The sequence below is a fragment of the Danio rerio genome, chromosome 3 (genome assembly GCF_052040795.2).
Source record: "Danio rerio strain M-AB ecotype USA chromosome 3, GRCz13ab, whole genome shotgun sequence".
NCBI classification, from domain to species: Eukaryota; Metazoa; Chordata; class Actinopteri; order Cypriniformes; family Danionidae; genus Danio; species Danio rerio.
The window spans coordinates 826,433-850,456 of NC_141023.1; the positions used below are offsets into that span (position 1 = coordinate 826,433).

General features: G+C 42.4%; 2 protein-coding genes across 6 annotated transcripts in view; both read right to left on the reverse strand.

Annotated features, from left to right (window-relative positions):
* The window catches only part of dicp1.19 (diverse immunoglobulin domain-containing protein 1.19), a gene marked incomplete in the record, with an annotated part of 65,320 nt that overhangs the window by 27,542 nt on the left and 13,754 nt on the right, over positions 1–24,024 (reverse strand). The window contains 4 exon segments of the mRNA NM_001442759.1: positions 13,248–13,268; positions 18,678–18,698; positions 19,289–19,310; positions 20,181–20,204.
* dicp1.17 (diverse immunoglobulin domain-containing protein 1.17) lies at positions 52–22,660 on the reverse strand. Of its 5 annotated transcripts, none has more exons than XM_087242000.1 (8): positions 22,411–22,660; positions 20,425–20,742; positions 19,508–19,579; positions 19,300–19,392; positions 14,221–14,304; positions 13,934–13,962; positions 12,751–12,809; positions 52–727 (listed from the first exon to the last, which is right to left on the reverse strand). In XM_087242000.1, exons 2-8 carry the CDS (start codon positions 20,705–20,707, stop codon positions 724–726), a joined length of 624 nt encoding a protein of 207 aa, XP_087098126.1. In that variant the 5' UTR covers positions 20,708–20,742; positions 22,411–22,660; the 3' UTR covers positions 52–723.

The window sequence follows — 24,024 nt, forward strand, 5'->3', positions numbered from 1 at the left end:
ACCTTTATAACCAGATTATTTAACAAAAGATGATACTGCAGTAAAATATTTGTAGTCTTTTAATAAGCAAGATGTGTACAGGATAGAGAGGGTGTGAAAAGTGAATTGTTTGTTTTGAAACTTTTGAATCGGAATTTGTCCAATTATAAACCCGAAACACACGTGTTTGTTGTCATGTGGTGAACTCGGCCAATCGTGTAATATCGGTGTCGTCATCAAAGCTCCTGCAGTCGCTCTTCAGAAGCTGCATGGTCTGAGTTTGCCGTCTGATCTCGGAGCGCTGTCGCGGTACTTTGATGCCACATGTGACAGTCACGTGGCGTCGGCGCAGCATCAATCCGGACAAGATTTAACCAGAATGCACCGCTTTAAGACAGATTTCGATCGATCTGCGCAGCGCTGCATGAAGTCGAACGCACCTTATTATTCAGGCTAGAGCCCCCTATGCTAAACAGCCACGCCTCTGGCCTGTAGTGGAATCTGTTTGTTGAGGGATGCACTTCTCGCTGAGAAGACCCCAGGACCTGCTAACACTGCCTGCTGAGGAGGCAGATCCAGCCCTTTCCTTGCTTTGTCGGGTGCATGCTCTGCACCGTTATGTGGATTGCACTCTGAGCATAAGATCTGCTGAGCTGTTCTTTGTCTGTTATGGATTGGCAGAGGGGAAGTGCTCTATATGAGCAGAGGTCGGCTCACAGGTTAGTAGATTCCATGTAAGCTGTTTCACCTGAGAACGAGAGCACATATTACTGCTGGGCAACACCTAACACTGGGCTAGGCAACACCTAACACATTTACAAGATTTTACAATCCAAGTTGGTTTCCTCCCACTGCTGGGTAATGCCAACCAGTCAGGAGAAAACCAGGCTCTGTGTTAAAAATGATTGCTGTGCCATTGTCCTTAACATGAAGATGTGTGCGCTTAAGTTAAGTTAGGCATAGCCCATATTTGAGTATTGTCACAGTGTCTCCACGTTTGGGTGTATAGTGGCCTCCACAGCACCCTCTCACTTTGGGACTGGGATGCTTTCCCAACATACTGTCGTAACTCAAATTCCCTAGCCTACAGTAGCTAGGTTAAAAGCTTGTGCGACCCTATAACACTGCAAAAAAACAAAACACAGACCAAACTGGACAGAGATTGAAAAAAAAAATACAAAACAAAACTGATGAAGAGCACAGAGACAAGGCTTTCAGACACCACAGGAACTGTTGAGTTTAGACCAGTTGTTCATGTTAGTTTGACCACACTGGTTTAACACATTCAGCAGTGGGCGTCAACTATAGACCAGTTTACACTGATGGTGTGAATCTTTCTGGCTCAGTTCCTCTTTCTATGAGCTGCAGCACTTTGGTTAGTCCCTCACCACACACCTCACGTCAGAGTCACTTGAAGGAAAGTCATCTGGCCATATAGAGTCATGATCCTGCACTCGACAGCTCACACACACACACTGCATTTACACCTTCTGATCACGAGGACACTTACGTCATTCATCTCTATATGTACAGCACTTTTATAATGTAGACTGTGTCAAAGCAGCTCAACACAGATGAAGATCCAGTAAACTGAAGGCTTCAGTGTTTAGAGGAATAGTGCTCTCTCTCAGTACAATACAGGTTGTATAAGGTATATTATTATGTATTATTCTGAGTGGTTTGAGACACAGTAACACACGGGCAGATATTTTGCTGAACAGATTCACCACTATTGATGCTCATAAAAGTCATCAAGCTGCAGATATTATAAGGTTTGCTGAAAGTGTAGCGAGGGGTTTGCTTTTTTGATAACTATGACAGGTCATGTTCATTGACAAATAAATACATTTATATGAAACTGTCCCTTAAATGTGATTTAACTGTCCCTTAATGTGATTAAATGTGTCAAACATCCATTTTAATGGTGCCAGCAGTAAAAATTCTGAACTCTGGACAATGTGAAACATATATTGTTCTCTGATTAGTCCACTTTTATAGACTTTCCCACATCCAGGAGAGTTATGGTGTGGAGAAGCCCCAAAGAAGCGCACCACCCGACTGCTGCATGCCCCGAGAGAAGCATGGGGGGATCACTGATGGTTTGGGCTGCAATATTATGGCATTCCCTGGGCCCAATACTAGTGCTAGATGAATGTGTCACTGCTAAGGACTACCCAACCATTCTAGAGGACCAAGTGACCCAATGGGTCAAACATTGTATCCTGAAGGGTGTGCCGTGTGTCAGGATGATAATACAGCAAGACTGGTGACAGAATGGTTTGATAAACATGAAAGTGAAGTTGAACATCTCCCATGGCCTTCACAAACACCAGATCTAAATATTATTAAGACACTTTTACCCTTCATAGAATACTCTGAACAGCTCTCTACAGATCCGGGATGAGCTGCATGCAATGCTCTAACCTTCTCATACTTAGTACTAGAGGTCTGCATTTTTCTGAATAAATCCCTGGATCGGTCGGTAACGGGTTTAAATTGGGACAGGAGCGGGCTGTCTAGCAATATCGCGGATATTGCCATGGGAATGAGAGAGAGAGCTTTGCCTATGTATGTGCTTGGTGCTTGTGTATGTTAGTGCGCGCGCAAGAGAGAGAGAGAGAGAGAGAGAGAGAGAGAGAGAGAGAGAGAGAGAGAGAGAGAGAGAGAGAGAGAGAGAGAGAGAGAGAGAGAGAGAGAGAGAGCTTTCCCAGATAGCAAAATACACTTGGGCCAGTTCCGGCTAGATTCTCGCCTGCCGGAGATTTACCACTCGGCCCGGCTCCGGCTGCCGGACTCGGGCCGGATGCTTGTGGACTCACCTCACTTCCGATACGGGCCATATGCGGTGGCCGTAAGCGAGCCGACACTGCCACATCCGCGCCGGAATCGGCCCGAGAGTAATGTGCGCTGCGGCCCGGAGCTGGCGCGACTCAGTATTTTTGGTATTGGTACTTGATACATGGAATTACAAGCTTTGAGTTGATATAACAGCAAATGCCTGTGTGTCTGCTTGGTGCTTGTGTGTGTGTTAGTGCGCGCGTATGAGAGAGAGAGAGATTTGTCTGTGTGTGTGTGTGTGTGTGTGTGTGTGTGTGTGTGTGTGTTTATACAGACAGCTTGGCTGTCTGGACTGTATAGCTGAGTGATTTTCGGTTTTGTTCTCCCCCGCTCTTTAGCGGGATCGGGCGCGGCGGCCAGAAAACGGGGCGGGTCAGGCAGCGGGACATCAAATTTTTAATATAAGCGGGAGCGGTCGGGTTCGGGCTAAAACCTGGCGGGTGCGGGCGGGAGCGGGATTCAAAATTTAGTCCCGCACAGATCTCTAGTTAGTACTGTGCACCACAATCCTCAGGACAGAACAGAGACTGGACATTTCCTGCTGATAGTCAAATAGCCTCCGACTCGAATGACCATGTAAAGGAGGACAGTATTTAGATGACTTGGAGATGGTCAGGACATGAGTGTCAGGAGGCCAGTGGACAAAGTCATCCAAGAAAAAAGATAATTTTGGGGACACTGGCCCCCAGAAGCCCTCACTAACCTACAACAACCCCTAGGCTGGATAAAGTATACAGAGTACAGCATGGCCAACACAAGAGAACTACTAACAGCTTACAAACTTTAGGCTTGTGGAGTTGCCTTTGTCTGGATTTACCCTTGCAGAATCCTATTGCAAGCTTTTGTATCATCACTGTTTTGGATTGTATATACACTAGTGGACTATCACATTGGGACTTTTACAGCACACTTGATTTTTGGACTGCTTTTAGGGTATGGCAGAATAAACTGTATGCTTTCAACAGACTGAGTTTGAGGCTGGAATGGCATTATGAAATAATACAATCCAGATAATGACTAAACAAAAAAAAAATAAAGTATTTATAAAATGCGTTTGTTGTTTTGTGTTGTGTTTTTTCTCCCCTCTCTCTGTTCTCACCCATGTCTGCTTTCACTTCACTAGGTTTCAGTCACTGGTCAATACAACTGTCAATCATTCACACGCTGATGTCACACAAGGGGTCGTCACATCACCAATAGGTAAAGACCACCCCACTTAAGTGCAAGCCAGACTAACCAATAGACCACTAACTAGTCCCTCCTTACTTGTTGGTTCTTGTGTTGAAATCTGTCTAACTGTGTACTTTGTTGTTGTTACTTGTTTCCATTGTGTTCACAGAGTTATCTCCTCTGTATGGCACCTCTTGTATAGTACACTAGGTGGGGGCCTACATCATCCCTTGTACTTTTTTTAGATAGTGTCCACAGAAGATCTCTCCGTGTGTTCATTTTACTTTCATTAGTTATTTAGAAGCATTTTGAGAGTTAGACATTACGTGGGTAGCGCTGACTGGGCCCATTAAGGACCGGCAGAGTTTGTAGGGAAATGCTGTGACAAACTGAATGTTGGTTTAAGACAGTGGTCTCAAACTCAATTCCTGGAGGGCCGCTGCTCTTCATAGTTTAGCTCCAACCACCGCCACTCACACCTGCTTAATAGTCTCTAGTAGTCTCGAACACCTTGATGAGTTGGATCAGCTATGGCTCAGAGCTGTGGTCCTTCAGGAATTCAGTTTGAGACCCATGGTTAAAGGCCTGCAGGAACCGACAACCTAGAGGCACAGATATGTAGTTACATAATAATAAAAAAAACATATACAACTAATGAAAGTCTTTAAATGAAACCTTGTTCTACCACAGACAGACAGACAGACAGACAGACAGATAGATAGTTAGAGATAGATAGATAGATAGATAGATAGATAGATAGATAGATAGATAGATAGATAGATAGATAGATAGATAGATAGATAGATAGATAGATAGATAGATAGGATTTATTCTGGTAACAGCATTGGTTCTACTGTTTTCAGAGCTGTGATCTCACTCTTGAGGTTTAGATCTGTTCTGCTGACTGTAAAAACTCAGTTAGACCACACTAGTTTCAGCCAGACAGAGCAGTGGTCAGTCTATAGAGCAGTTTAGCTGATGGAGTGAATCATTCTGGCTCAGTTCCTCTTTATACTGCTGCAATTTTTTCAAAGGCATCATGTTTTTTTTTTGTTTTTTTTAAATGTGTAAAGGCAGTCAGAGAATGTCTTCAATCACACTATAACTGTTATTATTGTACTGCCTAATCACATTATGAAAACTGTAAACTATGTTGTGATGAACAGTGCTTTTGGATTTTGAGGGCAGGGCTTACATCATGATTTACTGGTGTAATGAAGTCACTGAGCAAGGCTCCTCCCTCTAATGGAGCTCATTAGCATAAACGCTTCACTGCTCAATCAGCAGTTACTGTGGTTGTTTACTAGCTAGCAGTGTCTTCATCATTTAAACAAATATTAGCTAATTGAGAATTTAAAAACAGCTCAGCCTTCTTATTTAAATAACTCTTGTATCTCTAATGTTAAGTTCACACTGCATGATTTTTGTAAAAAAAAAAAATAATAAAAATCGCAGATTTCGTTATCTCCAAAGAGATTCAAATTACTCTGTGATGTGCATGCATGGTCAATGTGCCCAAAGCTCAGGGGAAGATATGACTACGTGTCAACTTGACCCATTAAATTAAGTAGGTTCCATGAGAAAAACATACAGGACAGCACTGGACGACATTCTTGCTGTACTAGTTGGAGCGAAAGATTTCACAAAGCTTGACACAACATCTGGGTTCTGGCAGAGTTGAACTATGCCTGAACCAACAGGGGTGGAAGGCGTAAGGAGACTGTTGAACATGGCTAATTATCTGGGAAAATTTCTGCCTCACCTTGCATCACAGTCAAAGACCTGCTTAGAGAGAAAAACGAATGTTGGTGGATACCACAAAAACAGGCAGTTAAGAAACTGAAAGCAGAATCGAGTTCTTATGGTGTGTTTTCCCAGAACTCACTGACAGCAGAGACATGTGTTGCTACAGATGCCTCCTCTATGGGTTTGGGGGAGTCAAAAGCAGTCAGATGGTGCATAGAAACCAGTAGTGTTCATCTAAGGAGGCCTTTCTGAGGCAAAAAAAATGCACAAATAGAAAAAGAGGCCCTTACTGTCACATGGACAAGTGAAAGTCTTATCTCCTTGGTTTAAAGTAAAAACTAGACACAGATCACAAGCCACTGCTATCATTGCTGAGCACCAAAGCACTGGATAAGTTCCCTCCACGAATCCTGCGGTTTCGGCTAAGACTGATGAAGTTCACATTTGACATTGTGCATGTCGTGGGTTAACAGATCAAAACACAAGGGTACATCATCACAAGCCCTTGTGAAATGCACATTTATGCAGAAGGAGGAAGATAATGAGGAGGATGTGAAAGTGTTGATGGATGGAGTGATTCAGACCCTCCCAGCTACTGAGGAAAAGTTGACTATTATAATAAAGAATCAGAAAGCAGATCCTATTTGTGAAAAACTCAATCTAATACTGTGAAACTGAGTGGAAGGTAAAGCTTGCTCTTCCCCCTGAGTTGGGGCCATACTGCCCTAAAAGAGAACATCTTACTGTTGCTGGAGAGCTACTCCTCAGGGGAAAGGCAAGGCAAGAGGTCCTTCATAAGATACACAATAGTCCCAGGGTGTAGTCAAGTGCCGATCAAATCAAATCTTCATTTTTCACATACACTTTTGTATAGTAAAATTGACTTTTGTTTGGATAGCAGGGCATGGAAAGCCTCAGAGATAGAATAAGACAAAGACTAGAGGAGCTAGCAAGGAGAGATATGGGACGGATAGGGAAAAAGTGTGACCGCCTTCGACGAGAGCGAATAAGAAGATATAGGGCTCGCGAGGTTATCTAGTGGCCAGGACTGTCCATTCACATTACTCAATTTGTGGAGAACTGTACTTCATGTTCACAGCATAGGATAGAAAATAGTGAACCCTTGCTGACAACCCCAGTGCCTGAAAGACCCTGGCAACAGGTGGGCACACACTTATTTTTCTGGGAAAAGATTAAATATCTTCTGGTTGTGGAATATTTTTTTACATTACATTGTTATTGCAGCAGTAAAGTATGTGTTTAATCATCATGGGATTCCAGATACTGTTATGTCAGACAATGGACCGGTTTACAGGTTTATACACATTACCAGAAGCCTGAAATACCCACAGGTAAACTGAAAGGCAGAACGTGGCAACACTAAAATGACTATGGAAAGGGGCAAAGAAAAAACAAAGGTTTTTATATTGTGCTACACGGAGCAGGATTGTCTAGAGCAGGGGTTTCAAACTCGCGGCCAGCGGGCCATTTGCGGCCCTCAGTGCAATATTTTGTGGCCCGCGCTGACCGCTGTACACTGTCAGAATCAGCGGAGCGGGGAGACTCGCGGAGCGGGGAGACTGGCGGAAAGTGTTACTGGCCGGGTTCTGGCGCGCCGGGAACTCGCGCCGGCCAGAACCAAGGTAAGCTGTTCCCGCCCCTGCCTGCTACTTAGCTACCGTAGCCACCTACTTAGCTACAGCCTGCATCTTATATATATTATAGGTAGATACAGACTGGCATAGACTGATGTGACTGGAGTGGGGTGGGGGTGTTTTATTTAAACATATATACGCCCTTTTTTTAGGTGAGGGAATGGAAGTTTTGAGTGAGTCTAGACAGGTCTAGACTTAATGATGATCATCTATGAGCCATACTGAGGGTCTCAACTGCTTCCGCTCTAAAGCCAAATGTGGTTCAGGTTTGTGAGAAGAAGCGCTGTCAAGTCTCTGGCAGCAAGAAGTAGGCAAAAGATGCCATGTTCAGAAGAACTGTTCATAATCTTCACTCAATGTTCTATTAATGTTCAGGACACTTCATGTTCAGAAGAAATAATTAAAACTGTTAATAATGACATTTGAGGACTTTTTTTTTGTGTGAAATCCCTTATGCGGCCCAGCCTCACCCAGACTTTGCCTCCTGCGGCCCCCAGGTAAATTGAGTTTGAGACCCCTGGTCTAGAGAATGGTAACTCCACTCCCCAGCACAACATGGGGAAAACCCCTCGATGGGCAAAAATTAAAGGGTTTAGGAAGTTTGAGAGGCGAGTAAAGGAAAAACAGTTATGCTGGCATGACATGTGCCACAGAGTATATTCCTGGCCAACACTGCAACCTGGGAAAAGTGTGCGGATGCCAAAAGAAGAATCAGAAGGGACAGTCATGGGTCCAGTGGAAACAGCAAGGTCTTACAGTCTCTACTACAATGTTTGGATGAGGTTAAACCAAACCTGGGTGTCAAAGAATTTTCTCCAATTAAATGAGAACAAGTCAGAGATTATTGTATTCGGTCTATCTAAGACAAAAGAGACAATTGCAAATGCTCTTGCCCCCTTAGAAATCTCAATGAAAGACAATGTGAGAAATACTGGGGTCATGATTGATTCACCCCTTAATTCTTCATCCCTTAATTCAGGGGTCAAAGCAAGAAGGTCAATGGTTCGAGCCCCAGCTGGGTCAGCTGGCATTTCTGTGTGGAGTTTGCATGTTCTCCCCATGTTGGGGTGGATGTCCCCCGGGCGCTCCGGTTTCCCTTACAGTTCAAACACATGCGCTATAGGACAATTGATGAACTAAATCTCTTTGGACTGTAAGGGACACCAGAGCAACCGGAGGAAACCCCATGCAAACGCAGGGAGAAAATGCTAACTCCACACAGAAACACCAACTGACCCAGCCGTGACTCAAACCAGAGACCTTCTTGCTGTGAGGCAACAGCACTACCTACTGTGCCACCGCATCACCTATTGTTATTATTATTATTATTATTATTATTATTATTATTGCATTTGTAATAAATTAATTATTCCATTAGGCACTAGGCAGGATTGAATCTATGATTTCAGTTTTTTCCCTTTCATTACTTAGCATACTTCTTTTTTCCTTTTTTCCTTTTTTTTTGTGGGGTCAGTTTGGGTTAGCATAAGTGTTATGTTTTTAATTATTGTTAAATAACTGTATTCCATTATTATTCTGTATGTTGAAAACCAGCAGATTATACTACGCATTCCACATGTAGTGCGCTTATAGTTAGTCAAACATCTGCTTAATAAAAAAGGAAATTAAAAAAGCAATTGCAGTGTGAGCAGGGCTTAACAGATTTAGACAAATGCGTGATCAATATTTGAGAAAAGTTTTTTGTTTTGGCCTTTTATGTAGATAGAAATAGTTTTAGAGCTTTGTAGGGTGGATGGAGCAGTCAACAGTGACATAATGACGCATAAATGGCTCGGGTGATGCTAGGATTTTGGCAAACCTTTAATATGGAAATCAAATAAAATCTAGTGATTCGCTAAAAGCTCAGCTTCTGATTTATACACTGTGAAAAACTACAAATAAGATGCAAATAAGAAGTTTTGATGGATTTATTTGCTATGTATGAAGCACATTATGCTCAATATTTCAGAACCAACTTATTAATAAAGCAATAAATAAACAAGCAACATGTTAGCTGAAATAAAACATGATTAAAATCTCTCAAAGCTGCAAACATCTGCACTTCAACTGTTGTGATTATTTCCTTGAGTTTTCCATGAGCTCTGAATTCTAGACTGAATATCTGCAAAAGAAGATATAAAATGTTAAGTGTCACTTTAATATATCTTTGTTGTTGCTATATTCAGATCAAATTTAAATTCATCTGTGTCTATGAAAATGAGCTTTATTTAGACTGTTGGTCAAATGTGTGATTTAAGGATAAAGAAGTTTAAAGCTGACAGACTCATTCAGTCGTTAAACACTGATGAAGAGGTGCTGCTTGTCAACAGGGAAGATGCTACACATTGCAGTGACAGAGAGCACAAGCTCGGTAGTGGTAATAAGTGTGGGAGGGGCCGAGAGCCATAAGGGTGGAGCAAGCTTAGTAGCCTGAGTACGAGAAGCTCCAGATGGAGGCTTTTGTTTTAAAAGGGTTTACTCTATGATTTAAGTTGCTGCACATTCGCTGGCCCCTGTCTCTTTCTTTAAAGGTGCAGTTAGTTTGACACCCAGTGGTAGATTTTGCATTTCTGGATCAAAACACACAAGCGCAGACTGCCAGATTGAGGGTCAACAGAAGTGAAGCTGACTATAGAGAGTGAAGGCTGATTTAAATGTGTTATAAATAAAAGTATTGGCACGCTATAGGAGTATTTTCCATATTAAAAAGAGGTTTTGTCCTAACCAACACCTCAAACTGATATATTAGAAACCGTTTCTATTTTTTTTGCAGCTGAACAGAATACTTGACGACATGATCAGCTCAGCTACAGCTCATGTGCTTTACTCAGTGTTAAGTGCTAATAATGTGAGTTTCACAAGACATTTATTACCATACTACTGAGAGCAGCAGCAGATAGTTCAGCTCAGATCTGGAGAATAAAATAAAGCGTCTGAAACTGAACTCTAGAACTGTGAAATAATGCAAACCAACGCATATCAGTGATTCAGCATCTACATTTAATCATGTTCAGAGACAGCCGTTCTGGCACATAATGCACATGTTCAACGCAGAATATATCTGACTTCAGCATTGCGTTTCAGATAAACAAGAATTTTTTATTTTATTTTATTGTTTTCTTTTTAAATATCTGCAAACATTTTATGGTATTTTTATGATTCATACAGCACCTTTAACACTCCATGCATTTCGAGAGTAAACTCAATACCCACAAAGAAACTCAACACGGAGATGAAACATAAATATAGCAACATAAACTTCCAGCTACCTTTTCGAAAGTATTGTCAGAGCAACACAAACAGAATGTAGAAGTATAAATGCAAAACTATGAGCAAGTAATGCACAGTTAGTTACATTGATCACTCAACATAATATAATAGTATAAATAAGCAGATTGGCACTGACTCACTAAGTGGCTCCACCCCCCCTCTCACAGTGGGCACCATCTGACTTATCTAAACAAATAAGTGAGAGCAGGAATGTGAAATAAAGCAAAGGGACTGTTCACACATCACATCTAAAAGCGTGAGGCATGCCAGCTGGCGATTCTGTGAAGTCTAATGTCACCAAGCAAGCATCAGCCATACTTTTTGATAAATCACCACTCACAAGCCCTTGCTGCAGCTCTAATAAAAGATTCATTCAAGGAGGAAATTAAAGAGAACTGCAGTGTTTAGGTACTCTGCATTTGTCTGAGGAAAGTAGTCTTAAGCCTCCTTTCCACTGCACACGACAAGCGACAGACCGGAAGTCATTCATTTCCAATGGAGAGCAGTCCGGGAGCTGCATTGAGCTCTGATCATCTCCGTATGCGGAAAATTCGGATCAGAATTGAGCTGCGGATCCGTTGAAATATTTGAACTCCTGCGACTAGACCGTATGTGACCTGCCGACCGGATATGATGTATTCCAGTGTTGTCCAAGCAGGTCCGTGCGCACGAGATGAGAAATAGGAGTTTATTTGGTTATTTTTTGAATTATAAAAAGTTTATATTAGAAAAAAAAACCTTTTCTGTTCATAAATGTAAGTAAGAAAGTAATAAAAATATATATTTTTAATGTTGTCTCCACATTCCCTCCAATATTTTACTGTTCTATGAGTTTCTAGCATTCAATCATTCATTAAACCATGTAAACGCACAGAGAATAAAGGCTCTTGCTTTTGTCCTCCTTTATTTCGGACACCGTGAGAATCAGCTTCTCTTCCACCCCCCAACACCCCTGAAAATACTGTGCGGCTGCCACAAGGGGGCATATTCTGACAGTCGTGTCCAAATGTCATGTGCAGTGGAAAGGCGGCTTTAGGCCCAATCCCAATTCCACCCCATGGCCCTGCTCCTCACCCCTCGTTTTGCGCGTTTATGAAAAAGGGTAGGGGTGTCCCAATTCTCTTTAGCTTGAAGGCGTATGGCTAAGGGGAAGGGGAGAAGACCCATTCGAATGAAGATATTTCAAGACCAAAACCAAGGGGTAAGAAAATTTCCCAGAATACACCAGCTACAGTTGCACCCGGAAGTAAGGCGATCCACAAATAAATATTTTTGTTATTATTACGAATGTTTACAACAAACAAAAAAGTTGATGTTTTAATACATTCATAAAAAAATGCTAAAAAAAATAAAAAAAAAAACGCTAAATTTGGCGATCTATAATCCATAATCATAACTCCTGCACGGCAGTCCCACAACAATATGACACTAGAATTCTCTGTCAGTAAAGTCTAGTAGCTTGGAATGAGCTTTTAACAGTGTCCGCTATAGTGTAAATGCTGTTTTGTGTGTGTTTACATGAGGAATATGGCCACTGTGTAAATGTGCAGTATAGTTATGATCTTATTGCCACATTAGATCATCATGATAGCATAATATATGCCTTCAGTGATTTCCTGAACATAAAAAGGGGTAGGGGTACAACAATAGAATTGGGATTGGGCCTTAATGTTGATACTGAAATGTTTAAAATCTGGAAAAGGCGAGTGCGGTTTCTGTACAGTTTTATGATACAGAATCTTTGTATTATTAGATAATTGTAATTCTTAAGATTACATAATGCATTAAGATCCATCATCCTCTATTTTCAGTTTAATCCTCTAACTCATATTGCTCTTAGAAAAATTCTAAATAATGATAGTGTAAGCTTTATATGACATTAGCATTTTATTGTTTTAGTCATCATGTAGAAAATTACTTTGCCTTTCTTTTCTTTTTTTTAAGATAATTATTAATATTTCTTGCACCAGAATCAAAAGGTGGTCAGAACACACTGAGTGGAAGACCCCCTGTAAATGTTTGCCTCAGGCCCCAAAAAAAACTCTAGAATCTTCTCTGTACGCAGTCAGTGAAGGAGATCAGATCTACTCACTTCATTCTCTTCCACATGTGTTCTGCTGGAGTCTCTGAAAACACCACAGACGTCAGCAGCTAAACAGAGGAACAACACATGAGACACACACACCTAATAATCTCACACACACACACACACACACACACACACACACACACACACACACACACACACACACACACACACACAGCTTATAATCTCACACACTGACCTGATAAACAACTGTCCAAAACTTGAGAAATATGCTAAACTAGACAGAACCATTTGAAGAACATCTTTAATGTTGGCTTTGATTTAGTCTAGCATGAAGGTTTGAAGTCATTTTAAAAGCTTAAGAATTGAAGCAGTTTCGAATAGTTAAAATAGTGGTTGCTAGGATAAAATGAATGGTTGCTTGGTAGTTCCTAGGGTAATAATCCCCAACCCTGCTCCTGGAGGTCGACCTTCCAGCAGAATTTAGCTCTAAGCATTGACCAAACAGACATGAATCACTTAAAGGGCACCTATTTTACCACTTTTCCAGATCTAAGATCAGTCTTTTGTGTCTCTAGAATGTGTCTGTATAGTATCAGCTCAAACATCCATCAGGTTATTGATTAGAGCTTTAGAATATTGGAATTTTCTGCTCTAGACACACTGGAGCTGTCTTTGTGGCCTGTGCCTTTAATGCTGGTTCTCCCTGCCAACCATCCTCACATGCCTGTCAGAGTGTGCCTCAATCTCTGCTTCATCTGCGTCAGATAAACAGCACAGTGATAGACATGAAGCAGATCTCACGTAACAATCGTGAGAAATACTACAGTAAGAACTTTACCAATGATTATTGGATGTGTTTGTTGTGGAGTTGCAACAATGAGTCACACACAATGTCATTACAAAGTTCACCCACACACACACAAACTTGCGTTTCCGGTCTGTTGCTTTCCCATGCGTATGAATAAAAGTCTATGTGACCACAGCCTTTGTGCTGGCTGTCCAGCTGCCAGGGTTTTCTGAGAGGTTAATAGCATGTTTATAGCACGATAAGCAGGTCTCATCTTTAAGCTACTTCAGTACTTTTCATTCCAGCATCAGATTCATCCTGAAAATCTTTCTATTAACTCTGTTAATCTATTGTATTAATCTCCAGTTAGCTGTGCAGGTCGGTCTGGTTTCTCCTTATGCTAAAACAGATATTCATCACTGATATGATCATACTTACAGAAGAGTCACAGTCCTCATCTTTACCATCTGCAAAACAAATTCACAAATATCTGTAACGAAACACTGAAATCTCTGAACCGAGTCATCTGACAACAGTCTGTGATAATGCATTCTTAAACAGCGGCTATAAAACAGCAGCAAACATCTTAGAAACATCTTAGAAATAATCTAACCTCAGAAACTTTAGTCACAATCAAGATTTTAGTTTCAGGCCTTTGTTGACGTCACGTTTCTCTGCTATAAGGAGAGTTTGTGTTGTATAATATTAATAATGATGAAACTTACCAGCTAATCTGTTGTGAATCAGCCAGACAATAAGAGCAGAAAACAGAAGAGCAAACACAGCGACGACAGCAACAATCACACTCACTGCTGAGAGAAAGAGGAAAACAGCTTCAGAAAACAGCTTCAGACTCACCATCGCATTACAAACAGCACTGACAACTCGCGTTACTGTTAGTATTATTAATGCTATCACTGACATTTCCTTACAACGCTGATGATTTAGCATTCCCCAGAGCAAAATGAAAACACTTCTTGACCACACTGACAAGTCCAATCAGAGTCTGTGATTTACTATTAAAATATCTAGAGAATCATTTTAGAAGAAAACTGTATCTGAGAGACACAGAGAAACACTCTGATGAGGATCCTGCTAGATTTATAGTTGAGTTTGACCAGAAACACCCTCAATTTAATGTCCACTCGTTACTGTTTTGTAGTCTGTTTTTTTTGGCTCATATGGTCCTGTATCATCTCCCCGAAGGTAACATTTGAAGCAGAACTGCCGCTCTAGGCTGACGCTGCCCTCTCTATTCTGTCACCCATGTTCGAATATAACCGAGGACGCGGGTAGTGAGGGAGGTGTCGCTGACATAACTGAGGTGTGGAGGTGTCGCTGATGCTGCCCTCTCTATTCTGTCGCCCTATGCGTGAATATAATCGAGGATGCGCGGGTGACGCAGACCTCTTTTCTGTCGCCTATGTGCGGATATAACTGAGGACACAAGGGTAGTGAGGGAGGTGTCGCGGATATAACTGAGGACTTGCGGGTGATGATGGAGGTGTCGCTGACGCTGCCCTCTATATTCTGCCGCCTATGCGCAAATATAACCGAGGATGCGTGGGTGACGCGGACCTCTATTCTGTCGCGCTATGCGCGGATTTTACCAAGGATGCGCGGGTGATGCAGACTTCTATTCTGTTGCCCTATGCGCCGATATAACTGAGGACACGCGGGTGCTGATGGAGGTGTCGCTGTCGCTGCCCTCTCTATTCTGTCACCTATGTGCAAATATAACTGAGGACGCGGGTAGTGAGGGAGGTGTCGCGGACATAACTGAGGACATGCGGGTGCTGATGGAGGTGTCGCTGATGCTGCTCTCTCTATTCTGCCGCCCTATGCGCGAATATAACCGAGGATGCGAGGGTGACGCGGACCTCTATTCTGTCGCCCAATGCACGGATATAACTGAAGACGCGGGTGCTGATGGAGGTGTCGCTGACGCTGCCCTCTCTATTCTGTCGCCTATGCGCAAATATAACAGAGGACGCGGGTAGTGAGGCAGGTGTCTCGGATATAACTGAGGACACGCGGGTGCTGACGGAGGTGTCGCTGACGCTGCCCTCTCTATTTTGCCACCCTATGCACGAATATCCAAGGATGCGCAGGTGACGCGGACCTCTATTCTGTTGCCCTATGCGCGGATATAACTGAGGACACGCGGGTGCTGATGGAGGTGTCGCTGACGCTGCCCTCTCTATTCTGTCGCCTATGCGCAAATATAACCGAGGACGCGGGTGGTAAGGGAGGCGTCGCGGACGCCACCCTCTCTATACTGCCACCCTAGGCGGCTGCCTAGTTCGCCCCTATGGACGCGCCGGCCCTGGCTGGATGGGATGAGTCCTTCAAGATGCTGTTTTTTAGCACCCTCAGGAAAAGGAGTTGCTGCTGTGCCTTTATGACCAGTGATGTAGTGTTGGTTTGCCATGATATGTTTTGGTCCAGAAGCAAGCCAAGATACTTTAAAGAGCCCATATTATGGGTTTTTGAAAATTCCCCTCCATGTAGTGTGTAACACAGCTCTAAGTGAAGTGAAGTATCCAGCTAAGGCTTAAATCTGTAAGAATACAGTGTTTAAAACGGTTGATTCATCTATAAAAGAGTCGACTCATAGTGCTTCAAACGAGTCGCCTTGATACCGACTCATTAGGTGTTTCGCCATGACGTACGAACGAAACCAAGTTATTCACGTGCACGCGCAAACCCGGGAGATTTCAAACCTGAGGCCCCGCCCTCTGACGCAGAAACCCAGACACACACACACCCACACACACACACACACCCACAAACACACGCACACCCACAAACACACGCACACAAACATGCCGGTTGATTGAAGTCACACTGCAGATGGATATATTGAGTCTCTACCCAAAGATGAAACATCAGCATTATAGCCAAGCAGTTGGAAACTTCTGGAAGCTACATGCTACAAAGAATACTTCATCTGAGTTTGTTAAAGGAAGGATCAGTAAAGAGTAACTGATGGACGTCAGGATGGGTTTCTTCCATTTCTCAAGTGTAAGTACGTGCGGTTAAAGTTGTTGCCTCGTTTACTCTAGCTTGCAAATGTATTTAGTTGTGATTTGTTACTTGTAACCGCGTGTACTGTATCAGGTTAACTGGCGACGCGTGCTGTTTGTTTATGGAGCTCCGTGCTAGAGTTCTGCTCCCGCGATTTATTCGGAAATTTATTCCCGCGCCGCAGAAATCTGGCGCGGGGACAGCCGCGGGAATAAATTTCCGAATAAATCGCGGGAGCGGTCGGTAACGGGTTTAATTTGGGACGGGAGCGGACTGTCTAGCAATATCACGGATATTGCTATGCGAATTAGAAAGAGAGAGTCTGCGTGGTGCTTGTGTGTGTTAGTGCGCACGCGCGCGTATGAGAGAGAGAGAGAGAGAGAGAGAGAGAGAGAGAGAGAGAGAGAGAGAGAGAGAGAGAGAGAGAGAGAGAGAGAGCGCGAACGAACGAACGAACGAGCTTTGTGTGCTTTGTGCTGTGTGTATACAGACAGCTTGGCTGTCTGGACTGTATACTGGGTGATTTTTGGTTGTGTTCTCCGCTCTAGCGGGACCGGGCGCGGCGGGCAGAAAACGGAGCGGGTTCTCAGGCTAAAACCTGGTGGGTGCGGGCGGAAGCGGGAGCGTTGTCATCCGGAGGTGTGTGTGTGTGTGTTTTTGTGTGTGTGTTTTTGTGTGTGTGTGTGTGTGGTATGGCGAGTACACGACTGTCTCCTTCATTCGGTTATCCGTGGCACTATCCACTCGCCATAGTGTGGCAGCTAAAATCCACGTCTACACTATGGAGCGTGTATGAACTGTGATTACTTTTTAAATTGCTGATTAGCTATTGGCCATTTCCCTCTCTGACTGAAGGCAGTCGACCAATCGCGACAGACTGTCATCGGCCCAATCAGCGCAGATTAGCTCCGCGCTAAGGAGGGGTTTGGGAACAAATGAATCACTGGACGATTCATACAGGAGTCGCTGGGATAATTAGGTAAAAATAAATGCAGATTATAAGACCATGAAAGTGTTTTTTGACCTTGCATGCATATTAGACTGTTGTTGGAGACCCTTACAACTACGATATGACCCTATTTCATGTATAATATGGGCTCTTTAAGGGCCTACTCACACTATGCCATCCGTACCGTGCCCAGGCCCGTTTCCTGGATCGTTTGAGAAGTGTGAGTGCGCTGAATCGGGCTCAAGCACGGTTCACTTGGCCGGCCCTGGCCCGGTTGGAAGAGGTGTGCCTGAGCGCGGTTCACTTGGGCTTTGGCGCGGTACGCTTGTATGTGAGTGCAAAATGCGCCAAAGCCCGAAACTAAAAGCGAAACGTGACTTTTAAGGGGCTGTTTCATATGGATTTATTAATCATTCGTACTGTTCATTCAGTGAACGCAAACTGCCATAGTTTATTAAAGACGCAAACCCCTCTGCACGACAGCTGCACCTTCAGCAGGCTTTATGATTGTTTATGAGCGCCAAAAGTGGCGGATCTGTTTGGCGAAATATCTGACTGTGTGTCCCCGCATCCCTAAGGACTGTTTGGCGAAATATTTGACGGCATATCAAATGACTGAAAGATATAACTAGAGAAATCTCCACTGTGCCACTCCACTGAGTTCACAGAACAGTGCAGCAGCGATGGCGTAAGCGTGCCAAAGCCCGTTTGTGGTGTGAGCACGGGCCGTCGGGGGAGACAAGCGTGCTTTGGCCCGGTTCGAGGCAACTGTAGTGTGAGTACGGCCTAAGTCACTGACAATCTCCTCACAGTCCCCATGTATATGTATTAGCAGAGTATCTGGTCTGTTCCTCCTGAAATCCACTAGGATTTCCTTTGTTTTTAAGGTATTGAGGGCCAAGTTATTATCAGTGCACCATAAAGCCAGTTTATTTAGTTCATCTCTGTATGAACTAATCCATCTCCTTCTGTCACGAGCCCAACACTGCAATATCATCTGCAAGCTTCAGGATAGAATTACCTGAATGGAAGGGAGTGCAGTCATGTGTATAAAGAGTGTACAGTAAGTGACTCAGCACACATCCCTGTGGGGAGCCTGTGCTAAGGCTGAGTGCTGGAGGGACATGGTGCTTTACCTTGACTCTCTGTGAACGGTTCCTAAAGAAATCTTGAATCCAGAGGCAAATGGAGAGAGGGAAGCTGAGAAGATTTAGTTTAGAGCCCAGTCTTTTCTGAATTATTGTATTAAATGCAGAGTTAAATGCAATAAAGAGAAGCCTGGCGTAGCTGTCTTTATGTTCTAGATGGGTCAGGGTAGTGTGAAGGGTTATAGCTATGGCATCCTCTGTTGATCCTCTGCATCAAATGTGGGAGGAAGTCTTTGGAGGATGTGAATTCTCACCAGCTCTTAAAACACTTCATCACAACAGGGGTTAAAGGCTACTGGAAGGTAATCATTTAGACTACTGATGGTGGTCTTTTTGGGACCGGGATGATTGTTGAGGCCTTAAGACAGAGTGGGAAAATGGCCTGAGTAAGGGACAGATTGAATACTTTTGCTCTCAGGTAGACTGTGATTTATAAAGCTACTGTATGTTGATTTTTAGGAAAGTGTATACGCAAAAGTTATATAAATGAGGCCTCGGGTGATTTTATGTATGAGTTCGGGTTGTGGACTGGAGACGCTGGTTTTGTTTCAGCTTTAGCTGTAAAATATGAATGTTAGCTCAGATTTACACTGTAGCATATCATAGTTTAACTCAACACACAAGACAACTCCAGTATTGCCCACTATAAAGCACGGAAGTGATCAACACACAGATCAGACCTGCTGTAGAAGATCCTGCTGGGTTTGGACTTTGTGGATCTTCAGAGTTTGTGTTGTGATCGGGACTCACTGCTGTTACTCTATTACCTTTAGCTGTAAAGGGTAAAGGTTAGCTCAGAATCATACTGTAGAACATCATAGTTTAATTAGTCACCACACAATGTAACTCTATACACTATAAAGCACTGACAAAACAGTGATGATGAACCTGATTTAGAAGTTCTTGGAGTGTTTGTTGGTGTTGTGAAGAGTCCTTGAGTCACTGCTGGAGCTGTGTTAGCTGTAAATGATGAACACAAGCTCACATAAATCACACTGTACAATATTACAACAACAGAGTCATGAGGGGGCGTGGCCAAGAGCTGTGGGAACAGAATGAGGCTGGGGACACGAGCTCATCGCCTTTTTACGCCTCCTGCTCAAGTTGTTTTGCTTTCAGTTTGCCCATTTGCGGTTTTATTACAAGTTTTAAATGTTTTTAAAAAGACAGCTTCTAAATAGCTGAGAAACCAAAAGATTTTAAAAATGTAAAGCCATCAGCTGAAAGATGAAAATATTTAGACAGAATGGATTGAATGCTGCTAAGAGATTTTTAAAATGCAGGACAGGAGAGAGTCAGAGAGAGAGACCTGGATGAATATCAGATGATGATGATGATGAAGATTATTACTTAAAGGAAATTAGTTTACAGTTATATCCTCTGTCTAAGAACCAGAACTGGGAGGTTGTGTCCGCGATCAGATGTAACTGGTCAGTATACTGACTGTAAGCAAATTCGAGTAAATACAGTCAAACATCTGAATTCATTCTTTATTTATGTATGCGATCAGGTCCTTACTTGAAATGTAATGATAACTTGAAATTGGAGCTGGAAACCAATTAAAATTAATTCTAACAAATACAAATATACATTTTCAAATGTGCTAGAAAAGGCTTACACACATTTAACCTTCAATCACGCTGTTAGTTCTGTCATTGGACTATTTTGGACTCTTCTTTACAAAAGAAAGTCGAGTGATTGGTCTAGGCGAATCACAAAGTCGATCATTCGACAACACATAATGATTGACTGAAGGGGAAAACTGAATTTACTACTGCTTAAACTGACCATAATGTTAAAATTACCATTAAGAACATGCAGAAAAAGACGTGCATCATGTCCATGTTTCCAGTCTTCTGTCCACTGTCGGCAGATGTAAAATCCAGCATCTTCTGTTGTGACTCTACTGATGATTAGAGAGCAGTCAGAGCCCAGATTCAGTCTCTCGTGTTTCTCTGAGTTTCTCCCCACACCAATCAGCTGAACCATCCGTGAATTAAGTGCTCTCCTGTAGAGCCATGTAGTTCCTGCTGGTCTGCAGTCCTGAACAGTATTTTCACAGGGCAGATGAACAGTTTCTCCAAACATGCTCAACACAGGAGTCTCTCCTGCTCCAAACACACCTGAAACCGTTATCATTTGAGAAATCAACATGCTATAAAATATTAAACAAAAAATTAAACATTTGAGTACAGAAAGCATCAGATTTTAATCAAAATGTCCCCCCCCCCCTCACATAATCCAGCAGAAAAAAAAAAACAGCAAAGTTAACTTATTTTCCACTGCATCAGAGAGCTGTTCACATCTCACACACATGAAACCTGTTCTGCATTATATTGAGCCAGTTTTAGAGCAGTCAGGAATAATAAAGCCTGTGTTGTACACTATCAATAATAAAGGACTTGATCAATACAGATCAAACACTTGCTCTTAATCAATAAAGCAGATTAAAGTCTGTACTAAAGAAAGGCAGTGTGCAGTGTCCAGACTAAGAGTGAATGTAAATGTCCATCAGAGTAAATGCAGCAGTGTTTACCTGTGCTGAGTGTCCAGAAGATGAGCAGCAGAAACAGAGGACTCCTATCAGCCATTCTGTGTGTCTGACACTCGTCTTCTGCTTTATATATATATATATATATATATATGTTGAGCTCTTGTTTAAACAGCAGCAGCTCTTCCTGTGCTTCTGCAGCTTCCTCTCAGATCAGCCTCACTCTTTGTCTTCCTGACACTACACCAGTTTATAGTGGACAACTGTGTGTTTCTGTTGATCATTAAAGATGCTCTGAGCGACTTTCACCAAACACTTTTGACCACAGTGTCCCAAAACACACTTCAGCCAATCAGCAGAGAGGGGCGTGTCTAGTGACTCTAGCGTATCAAAGGGGGCGTGGTTCTATCTGCCAATTTCCTCCAAGATATGAGAGGCTGAAAACACTGATTCAAGAGCAGACATGACGATGAGACACTCGATAATAACAAAGGCTCCATTAAGACTCTTCAGCTCTTCTGAGTGTGTTTAAGACTCACTGATAACAACAATTCACCAGCTTTTATTAATAGTCCATTTCACTAACCAGGTTTTTCTGCCACATTGACTCATTTTATCATGACAGTTTTACTACAAATACCATGGTAAAACTATGTTTGGTGTTGTAAAAGCACAGTTAATCAGGGGTTAGCACAGCTGAGCATGGTAAACACACATTAACTCTGGTTTAGTGAATATTTAGCCTTAGTTAACAGGTTCAGTGTCTGCATTTGACTCCAGTGACTGCCAGTTGATGAGCATCAAATCAATAATGGAGCTGAAAATACCCTCGACACAGCAGATTTGCTCAACAATAAAGCTATAAATGTCTTTTAAATGCAAACTGAAACTGACAAATAAACAATAAACTATTCTCCATGACTGAAATTCCCTGACTTTCACTGTCTCCAATAGGCCGATAGCTTTAAAAACTCTCTGATATTGCAGAAATTGAGCCGTGAAACCAGTATAAAAGTGCTGTAAATTCACCAGTCCAACAATAAAGCAAGAGTAAAGGCTGAAATGTGTTTATTTCTGCAGGATTGTCTAAATGAGGGAGGAAATGCTGAGTTTGCTGTTTAATCTCAGTCCTCATCGAGACTTCAGCGCGGCTTCACTGACATCTAGCGGTCAGACTGAGAAACACACTCACAACAGCCAGATCTGCACACACACACACACACACACACACACACACACACACACACACACACACACACATCAATATATTACAGTCATCAACTAAAGCAACAGAACTGACCTGATTGTCCAGTTGAGTTGATCAATAATCCTTCATCAAGACGTCCAGTGAAGAGCCTGAGGAGATTAGTTTACTCAAACACCAATGAAGAATGTGTCCAAAAATCCTCCCAAACATGATCAAAAGCCCCAATATTCCCATTCAAATCCATGACAGAATCGTCCATCAATAGAGTCTAAGAGAAAGAGTCAAAGATGTCCAGAAACAGCTCACAAACACAGCTAGTGCTCCAGTCCAAACAGTGTTTCCCTCTAGAGATGCGCGGTTGGCGGTTATAGCCGCGGACTCCGCGGATAAACTGCGGATCAGGCGGATGACGTTACGGAAAAATAATATTTTAATTAAATTCGGGCGGGTGGCGGGCGGTTGTACTGTTTTTATAGGCATAGCTGGCGCACCAACGAAAAAGCCTAGGACTGACTTCACAGAATGGGAGGAGGAATCGGATACATTAATTCTGGATGAAGTGTACAGAAGTATTCCTCTACAAACTTCCGTATAGACGGATCAGCAGAGGAAAATCTACTTCCTTTTGGGAGAAATGAGGCCAGTCATTCCCACGACTACAGCACCTTTCCAAGAGAATTCTATGCATTTCAGCAACAAGTGCTGCGAGCGAGCGCTCCTTCAGTGCAGCAGGGCGCATTAGAGTGGCTATGCAGGCGCTCCCGTCTGAATCCTGACACAGATGCTATTTTATTCCTGCATTGTGCCAAGAAAAAATCAAACTAGACCTAAGGTCAGGCATATTAAACCAATTAGCCTATGTTATTTAGGCTACACATATGTTCAATAGAAACTTTTGAGTTCGGTCAGCTGATAATTTTACGTTCATATTGGTTAAGCCTATTCTATTCTAGACATGTTGGCCTCGCTTTTACGTTCCGAGGCTAAGGTTATTTTGCCAGAATTTCTTTGTCGCAACTGGCGTAGTATTTCGTTATGCTTCAAGTTTGAGGGGAATGGGGATAATCCTAAGTCCATGGGTTATTGGGGCACTTGTCATACATGCACTTAGCCTGGTCAGACTTTATGTTCACTCAAATAGGGATGGCATATCTGTTTTTCTAATTTAATTTCTAATTGTGGGGGTGACTGAGCCTAGATGGTTTAGGCAAAATATGACGTTTTTATTAAAAAAATGTTCAACTGTTTGCCAAAGCATGCGACTATAGCCTATGCCTACATTAAGATATTTATGTTAATATTTTTTTACTGCCTGTTGTTTCTTTTGGCATATAAAATAGGTATTGTCTGATAGAGATATAAATAAAGGTTCATCTTGTCGCAGAACTGGTGTTGTTTCTACAAGCTCAATAACATCCACAGCAAAAAATAAAAAATAAATAAATAAAAAAAATAGTCGAAAAACTGTGCCCATTAATTAGATGTGCAAGGCAAGCAGGTACGTTTTTGGGGTTGCTATGGACAACTACAAATGTAAACATTATTAGGCTATAATGTAAATGACTTATTATTCTATCTATTTACTAAAAAATAAAGTGAAATAGGCATTTAGTAGTAGGCTAAATAGCAGCATGTTGAAATGATGTGTCAATGCGTTTTCTATTAGGCTACAATAAAAAAAAGTTGTACAGTACAGTGCGTTTAATT